This window comes from Eupeodes corollae, chromosome 1 (genome assembly GCF_945859685.1).
Source record: "Eupeodes corollae chromosome 1, idEupCoro1.1, whole genome shotgun sequence".
NCBI classification, from domain to species: Eukaryota; Metazoa; Arthropoda; class Insecta; order Diptera; family Syrphidae; genus Eupeodes; species Eupeodes corollae.
In genome coordinates, this window is record NC_079147.1 from 223,343,561 (window position 1) to 223,353,094 (window position 9,534).

General features: G+C 33.0%; 1 protein-coding gene across 1 annotated transcript; it reads right to left on the reverse strand.

The window, feature by feature from the left end:
• Positions 1-983: 983 nt before the first annotated feature.
• On the reverse strand, positions 984-5,802 carry LOC129943235 (uncharacterized). The gene is made up of 3 exons (XM_056052538.1): positions 5,085-5,802; positions 2,761-2,950; positions 984-2,699 (listed from the first exon to the last, which is right to left on the reverse strand). Exons 1-3 carry the CDS (start codon positions 5,124-5,126, stop codon positions 1,219-1,221), a joined length of 1,713 nt encoding a protein of 570 aa, XP_055908513.1. The 5' UTR covers positions 5,127-5,802; the 3' UTR covers positions 984-1,218.
• Positions 5,803-9,534: the final 3,732 nt, after the last annotated feature.

Consider the following 9,534-nt stretch of genomic DNA (forward strand, 5'->3'; position numbering starts at 1 on the left):
GGACAAAAAAGTATCAGCTGTCAGCAGGAAAATGAATTTCCGTCCGAAATAAAAAAATACGTTTTTAGAAAAAAAAAAAAAAATACGGAACTTAACATTTTTTCTCAAAAAATTCTTCGTGTGATTTCCGATCGATCAGTATATGTACATTTTTGAATTTTAAAGAAAATAACTTGGCCTTGTGATGGATAGACATGAACCATTGTTCCAAAGGAATATTCGATTTGGACTGATTTCTCGAAATTTATTCCTTTAATTTTTCAACAAATGCTATACATATTCTATTTTTTAAACTGAATCCCAAATTTCAGCTTTCAAAAACTTTTTTATAAGCAAAAACTGTATTTGCTAATAATACACAAAGGTTGTTATTTTTTTTGACGAGTGGTTTTCAATAAGAAATAAAACGTTAAAATTAAATGCTATGGCCAATAGCTTAGCTTAATTTTAAATATAAGAGTTTTAAATTGTTTGTTATAATTTATTTAGGGAAAGTGGCCACCGTGGCTGGCTCGAATTAAGTCCATCCCAAAGCCGACTATTCGGGGTTATCTGCGACTTCGTATAATCCCACAAAAATAGACCCACGATGTTAAATAGCACGATACTGGAGGCCCTTCAATAAATTGAGCGTTTTGTTGCAAATGGCAAATCAAACAAGTCAAAAAGACCAATTCCGAAAAAAGTATTGCTAAGAGATTGAAAACCACACGCATAAAAATAGCCTTTAAGAGCATATTTCTAAAATTAATGTCTAAGATTCAAAAAAGGATTTTGACATATTTTGATGACAACCTTTTCTAATCAATGGTACATTTTTGTTTCCTTGTTTTCCTAAGCACTTTAAAGTGAACCCTGTACTAGAAATACAAAAAGCGAAGGTCGAAAAATGTTTAGGTAAGAAATTGAAAAAAGGTCAGCATAATAGTTTTGCGATCATAGAAAGAGATTTAAAAATATTTGAGTTGTTTTTGTATGAAATAAATAATGCTTTATTTTTTGATAAGGCATCCAAACGGTATCTACATTACAAGTCAAATTTATTCAAACCTTGAAGAACGTAGCTAAAACTGTTAAGCAAATAAATACAAAAATATAGTTCCTAATGTACAAAAGCTTAAATAACAAATAAATAAATATTGCAAAAAAAACTTAGAATAAAACCACAACAATAAGTTAAACATTAATATTGTGTGTTTGATAATGAGTATTATAATATTACACCTTTGGTGGTGGTCTAAGAGCTACATTAGCTTCTGGGTCCTTTGTTCCACGAGTGCCTTTCTTGCCATGGGGATGAGGTCCGCCACGCTTGCCTCGCTTAGTTGGATGACGTCCCTGATATTTGTGGCTTTGACTATGCTGATGCTGGTAGCCATAACCTTCGGGATTGTTGTTGTATTTTGGAGAATAAGTATCGTATTCCAATTGAGGCTTCTGGTTTTGGGGTGCTGATGAATATGGCCTATTATGGGAGCTTTCCCAGTTTGATGATTGGGCAACGAGGGAAGGCGATGATGGCTCCTTCTTAAAGACAAATTGATAGGGATTCATTATTGGATATCCCGAGTCTTCAGAGTCATCTTCGGCTTTGGCTTCCGTGTAGAGTGAATATCCCTTATAATCCGGATGCTCCTTAGTCTTGTGGGGTCGAGTGATGACAAGTTTTTCCGGCTTGTATGGCAACGAGTTGATGTCCTGATAAATGTCGGAGTTGAAGAACAGTTTGGGTTTAGTTGCAACTCGTTCTTCTTGAACAACATGAGACAAGTCAAATTCTTCCATATTTTTCAGAGCCGCTGAATGGTCGAAGGATTCTACTGGTACTTTGTTCGAATATGGCCTCGAAGTTTGCATAGACTGTAAGGGAGCTCTTGCTTTTATTTTATAAATAAATTCTACATTAGGAGCCAAACTTTCTGAAAGCTCTTGATGTAGAGAAGAACTCGAATAAGTCTCTTCGTTGGATTGACTTTGTTGCTTGGGAGCGGGTTTTTGATTTTGATTGCGCATAGTTGTCGAGTATTGGAAACTGGATTGTTTTGGCTTTGGAGTTGCTTGAGTTCGTTGAGTGTTTTCGGCTTGTTGAATTTTATAGTAGTTTGTCTTTGGTTCAGAAGGGGGAATAATTTTTCCATCAGCTTCCATTTCCTTCATGTACTTGATGACCGATTTTTCAATTTGCTTGAGGATTTCTTCTTTAGGGATTTCACTAGAAGCTGCAGCCTTAATACGGTCCTCTTCGGAATTGGATTGCCCCCTCATTGATGGAGCTACATAGGCGTTTTCAGAATTGCTATTTGGTTGATAACGGTATTTGGTTTCAAACTTTGGTTCATATTGCTGTTCGGACACAGTTTCATAAGTTGAGTAATCATAAACGTCATAAGACCGAGTAACGGGGTCCTTTTCAAAAACTGGCGCTGATGCTTGTACAGGAGCAGGGGTTTGTGTCTCAGGTTCGGGTGCTTCGAAGACATCATACTTGTTTTGGGTTGGTGTATTTTCCGCAGTGATTCTTATAGGTTCCTGGAGACGACTTCCATACATTTGCATGGCTTTAGCAACATATTCTTCTGCGGTTTCAACATCTTCAACCTGACGTTCTTCATTGCCGAAACTGTATTGAGAAACACCAGATGGGTTGGTCGGAAACTGGCTTTCGGGACGGATCAAATTTAGCTCATATGGATAGTTTTCTTAAAAATATACCGATGAATTGACATTCAAAGATGATTTAGTTATTAAAGTTAAACCAACCTGTTTCTTGATTAGTTGAGGAATAGGATGGCTGCATTCCAAATCGGGAAGATTCAGTTCGACTAGCCATAGCTATTTGATCAGGTCCAGCTGCTTTTTCTGTTACTTCTTCGACTGCTGTTGCCTCAGTCCGAGCACCTGGTCGACGCCTTCCACGAGCATTACTTGCAGTTACAAGCAATGGCAAGAGCTTGAGAAAAAAATACAAAATAAATTAGGAAATATATTTTTCAAAGGTTATACGTGTGATGTAAATTATAATTTATTTAACACAGCCATTCATTTATTTAACAAAGAAATACTGGAGAATTCGAATTTTTATCATCGTTTTTGAAAAACAAATGATTGTTTTTATTTCAATGTTTGAAATCTTTATTGTTTTCACTAAAAAGGATAAATTATCCGACGGCACTGACAATCTACAGACATTTTATTTTCAGTATCTAAACATAGCCTTAACTGTCAAATTAAAAACTGTGTTTTTGTTTATTTTAAGTGTGTTCAGAGCTTTAAAGTTTAAATACTTTTATGGTTTAGCGGATGATTTCTAGTGGGGTTTTTCATGGGTAAAATAAATCAATTTATTTTTGATCTACATCTGTCAAAAAACAAAATCTCAACACTTTCAGCATTCCATAGGGCAGAATAAAATGATTTATTTTTGACTTAAGATAAAATCTGCAAAATCTGGATTTTTCGTCAGATTTACCCTTTTTGACTTAGTCTGATACAATTTGTGATTTGTTTTAAGTTTAACAAAATTGGAAGGATTTTTAAGATTTCTATTTCAAAGGGAGACAAACATCGGGTTCAAGACTTTGCAACGGAGGTTATAAATAAATATTTCGAGAAAAAGGTAAGCGATGAACGATTAACCTGCCTTAATATTAACTAATTTTGTATTGAATTATTTTTTTAGTTTCGACAAAACTGTATAATTTCTTTTAAAAACGTCAAGAAATTAATAAACAGGTACACAATTTCAAGACATTTAAGGCAAAAAATGGACGTGTATAGGATTCTTTTTGTAAACATGTTTTAATACAAATAAAAATTGTAATATTTGTACAGGTACGCTAATATAAAAGGTTATATTATTTTCAGGATGTTTAACTGGTAATTTGACAGCTCTACCGCACTTGTTAACACGTACACAAAGTTACGCTAATGCAATGGCACAAAAAAATAATGTCAATCGTATTTCTTTGCCACTAAAAAAATCAATTTTTGACGGAAATCTGAATTAACTCCTATAAGTATTCAGAGAGAAATTAACAAGATGTGATGTTAAGGAAAATTAATACAAATTCTTAAAACAAATCTTTTACATTTCGATTATTATTAATTTCCAACTTTCCTAAAATGTTCTTTGGAATTTTTAACTCTCAAAAATTTTTTAAGGTTATTTCTTAATTTTCATGTTTTTAAGCATTTTAAAACGAAATTTCAGTGTTCAAAAAATATTTGAATTGTCTATAGAATATGAAACTATATAAACTGTTGAAGAAAATGTTAAAGTTCAACATCAAATTTCTTTAATAACCAAAGTTAATTGAATTTAAATCCTTAGTTATTTAAAACACACTCAAAAAGAGTCATTGTTTCGAACATTTGTTTTCAATTGATCTCCGGACACTTTAAAGTTTGAATACAACTAAAATTGGAAGTTTGAAGAAACAAAACTTTATATTCCGTATTAAAAGTTTCAAGAAGGACTTAATCCAGAATTTAGTACGAAAAGAAGAAATATGTTGGTAACAGAGGCAACGTTTCAATTATTATTTTTGGAAACAAATCGTTAACACTGTTTTGAGTTGAATTTTGGCCAAGAAATTGAAATCCATTCTCTTTGTTTAGACAATTTTAGTGTTCCTTAAGAATTGTTAAATATTTTAAAATATTGAAAAACTATTTTCGAAAATTCAAATCACACTTGTCGAAATATCATTAAGAATTTCAAGGGAATAAAATTCAATCTATCAACGGAAAGTCTATTTTTCATGGTTGGAAAAAACACAGTTGGTAATCAATGCACTCTTTTATGCGCCCACGACCGATCCGGACGCCACAAATTTCCATAACTTTAAATTCACTATATTATAATCCTTAGGCTATGTGGTCAGCATTATAAATTACAAGAAGTCCATTCCAAATGACTTTCACTCTCTCTCTCGTCGTGTGTGACGAGATCGTTACACTATCACTAGATATGTTTTTTATAGACTTTTGCACTTGCACTTGCATTTGTTTTGTTAAACACACAAAATTTCTTTATTTTTATTTCGATTTTGAATTTTTAATCCACTTGATAACGAAAAACTTACAATTAATTGTAGAATAAGAAAATATTTGATATTGATGATCATGGCTTAGCAGTATCCAAACATGAATTGTTATCGAATCGTGTCCATGATCAACCTTTTATAAGAAAGTACAAAAAACGACCACCAGGGTGAGAAAATTAACGGATAACACAACAAACAACAAACAACAGAAAACCAGCAGCATGCAATAATTGCATCTCCCTTCTTCTTTCATAGCATTTATGCGAGTACGTGCAGTTATGGTTGTTGCATTGGTGCCAGCAAAAGCCAAAAGATAGAAAACCGATGACGATGACGTTGATGAGATACAATGTTAAAATGCGAAAATGAGATTTTCCACCTTGATTGTTGTAGTTGTTGTATTTGGTTTTTTTGTTTTTGTTGTTTTTGTATAGTGCGGATGATTCCGTTTTGAGTTGTCTTGACGTGTGTCCAGTTTTAAAAGAAGATATAGAAAAGCTTATTTGCACCACAAACAACAACAAAAAGAAAATTTCCTCTTGAAAAAACGTCGGCATAATACTAAGAAGATTGTGTTAAAATGTTTTGAAAACAAAAAAGATACAATACTGTTTGGCAGTCTTCACAGAGCCATAGAGTTTAGTTTGGTTGGATGGTTTGGGGTAATGACTTGAGTGCAAGTGCAGTACACGACCACCGAAGGTAGATATTAGATGCAATGATGTACCGGCTACTGCTTTGAGATGGCAGAGGAAGAGGAAGAGGCAGATGAAGAGCTATAGCTAAATGGGATAAGCTCTATTAAATAATACTCATAATTCGTGCGACAATAATAAATGGCGAAGTTATTATACCTAAATAATAGGAACATCAGCTGCACATATTTCGGAGTGGGTCATTCACAATTGTAAATATTTTCTGACATTTCTGACGTTTAAAATTGTATACGCCTTTTATTTTATTGCTTAAAATTGTGCGTATGTTCATAGAAAAGATCTGGCTTGAATCGACGACGATAGATTTAGATGAAATTTAATTCTATTAGTTCACTACGTAGTCTGGCCATCATAGAAATCGAACGGACATTTTTGGAATCCTCTGCAAGGTTATAATTTAATCTACTGTAAGTTGTTCTGTACAAGGATTTATACGCATCAGCAATATATTCAGTTCTACATTTCTCATAAACCTTTAAAATGACTTTATACAAGTTGTTTTTAGCGCTTGTTAAATCATCGATGGGTAAATCAAAATTAATTTGACATTCCTCAGCAAGATCTTGCCACTCTCGATACCAACTGCTTTGATCTTGAATGGATTTTATGGCCACTTTTTTCACGATCAGTAAATCATTCATTTTAAAACGTTATAAGCAAGAAGTTCGCTTGCAACTTAAATTTTTTTTATAAACAAAGGAGAGAGACCCGTTTCCAGCATTATTACGTAGTTAAGCGTATTTTTCAGAATTGTAGATTCTTTTTACATCCCAATACCTGCGATCCATATAAAAGTATACTCTCAGCTACTGCTTAAAATACTTTAAACTTGCTACTATGTGCTATACACTTTATCAAGCATTGTTTCCAGGTCATATTAATAGCAGTTTTCACCTTCCTCCTTCAAGTGTTAATCCATATTTAAATTATTTGTGACAGTAATGCCAAGGTATTTGTATTCTCGCACACATTCAATATTTTCGCGATTATAGCTCCATTTTTCATTTGTTGCATTATGTCCACCAACACTTTTAACAACCATAAGCGTGGATTTATATATATTTACTATTAAATTTCATAGCTAAAATACTGGTTAACTCTGTTAATCATGAGCTGCAGAGTTTCCGGTGATTGCGTAAACATGACTATATCATCTGGGAACAGAATTGCCTTAATCCGCATCCCTGCGAAATCCACTACACCCGGGCAGGTAGTCTAAAAGGTCATCAATGAATAATGCAAACAAGGTAGGACTCCCGATGAGATTTCAAACGAGTCTAAGAGTTCTTCACCGATGTGTTTCAATAAATGAATTCTGAACGCACAGAACACACTTTATGAATGTACAGAACAAGTTGATAGCATGGTCGATATACAAGGATTCTGTTCAGAATTGAAACACTAGAAAAGAATAACGCCTTATAAAGCTCAAAACTTTCAGCAACTTGATATTTTGAAAGGTAAGGCTGGGTAGAATACAATGTATACAAGCAAAATTTAATAAATTGAACTTAATTAATTTTGTTCATAATAATACCTGGATTAGTAAGAACAAAAATTACTACCAAATATGGAACTTTTTATAACAGGATTTTCGCTTTGTGAGCCAATAATCTGATATCTTTATACATCCGAATTCTCTTCAGGTTATTACTGGATTTGGATGACGAGTTAATGTCCGTAAATTAAGTTTAACACTACAGTAGTTACAGTTGTCACATTCTCATATTGTGCACAGCCACCCCACAGCGGGCACCATGAGTGTTGTCGACTAGAATAAAACTCTCACGAGCTTGTCCAAAAATGCATGCAGCAGGCGTGATAAAGTCTTGATTATCGCATAAACCTCATTTTAATTAGGATTATAAAAAAATATTACTAACCGGTTTTTATCGGATGTAAAGGGAAGTTATCGGTGTAAAGCTAAGATCTTCCAATATTGGAAGATTTTTCGCAAAACATTTTAACCAATTCTCTATCAACCGTGTAAACACCCAATTTTATCTGTCAATTTTGTCAGTCAATCGTAGGAATATTTCTATCAAACAATTTGACCGACTTTTAGCAATCGTTTGTACACGTCTAATCGGACGGTTGTCCACTATTTGGATATTGGATGTTATTTCCAAACAATATCATCCAATTTTTAATTGGGAGAAAGTTTTTGAGCAGGAAACAACAAAAAGAGTTTGCAGGTTTTTTATAGAATTTGAAAACTACTTAATTCGAAAGTATTAAGATTTCACCGTTTGGCAATATTAACTAAAAAGACGTTACACAAAAAAAGAAAAGAACAAATTTTACAAAATAGTTGTTACTGCCTGCATAATTTTTGTTTCACTTATGAAATCAATTTTGTCCATTGATTGAAAATTCACAATTGTTACAAATTGGATGCTATTGAAAGACTTTTGACAGTTTGGCTAATATGGGAAGAAATTCCAATTGTGTATATTTAGGTTAAGTCGCATTCAATCCTTTTTTCGTGTGAATCTCTTTTCCTTTTTCTGCAAGAGATTCATGAGTAACTCTTGGTTTTCTATTTGTTTTAACATTTTCACGAACTTAATGTTTTATTATTAAACAAAAAACCAATATTCACACGGCCGGTTTTTATATTTGACAGTTGATACAGTTGAACATTTGCAAGAGAAATTAAACCAAAATTGAAAAAAAGGTCCGAAATTCAGACCAGATTTATGCTTTTAATTTTCTAAATTGACACAATCAAATAAGAACTGAAGGAAAGGATTTCATTCGTAGATTATGGTCTGACTATGTGTAAGCGTTCGTGGGCTACTTTGTATGGTATATCCTGAGAGGTAAGGTTAAATTTGTTGTCTTAAGATAGCGTTACAAAAAAGCACTCTTAGTGGTCTTTACTCACAAACTCTCATTTTCCAGCTTTCTTAGCTTTAAGTATTTAAACTCATCGTCATCAGTGAACCCTTTATATAAGTAGTTATGTACTTTTTAATAGCACTACGCCCGACTTAACCGTTACACAACAACCCACTCTTTTTTTCATATTATCCTCGAGAAAGGCTTAAATAAAGAAAAGAAAGACTTACTTTAGATTTATATGTCATGTATGTACAGTGGCTCACAGCTAATTTGACCCACCCCTTATTATAATATATTCAACTGAGTATATGTACTTCCTAAACAATAAAAGTTTTAAAAAAAGTACAAACGCAGCAACTTTAATTAAGATTTAATCTTTAAACCAACAATTTAACCAACTTGTTTTATTTTGAAATCTTAAATTTTATCTAAGAAAACCAAAATAATTAGATTTTTCAATGCCACAGCTCATTTGACTTACTGTGTTTGCAACTGCTCAATCAAAAACTGGGGAACAACGGTGTATATTATGTCAGCTTCTAAAATATTATATTTCCAAATAAAATTATTAGTTTCAAATATTTTTCATAAAGGCAGCACATTTTTTAAACATGAGAAAGCGAACAACAACTGAACAACTTGAAATTTTCCTCTTTCATCACTGGAATAGATTTTCTCGGAAGAAAATAGGTGAAGGCCATAACCCACTGTTTTCTTTTTAAAAACCTAGTGGAAAATAAGGGAAGAAATGCTCCGGACAAAATATATACTGTATCAGATAGAAGATACATTGAGCGCAAAGTGAAGCTAAACCACAAGTTATCGGCACCAAAACTGGTGGAAAACAAGCGCGAAAAGTCTTGTTCTCCCGAAAACAAAAGACACAGTTTGAGAACTAACAACTTTAATAAAAGAGTTGCTCGAAAAAA

Excerpts from the sequence above, each read along its gene's own strand:
- LOC129943235 (XM_056052538.1), bottom strand. The coding sequence starts at position 5,126 with ATGATCATCAATATCAAATATTTTCTTATTCTACAATTAATT. Across the intron at positions 2,951-5,084 it reads TTCTTATTCTACAATTAATT|CTCTTGCCATTGCTTGTAAC; the intron begins GTAAGTTTTTCG and ends TTTTTTCTCAAG. Across the intron at positions 2,700-2,760 it reads CTCAACTAATCAAGAAACAG|AAAACTATCCATATGAGCTA; the intron begins GTTGGTTTAACT and ends TATATTTTTAAG.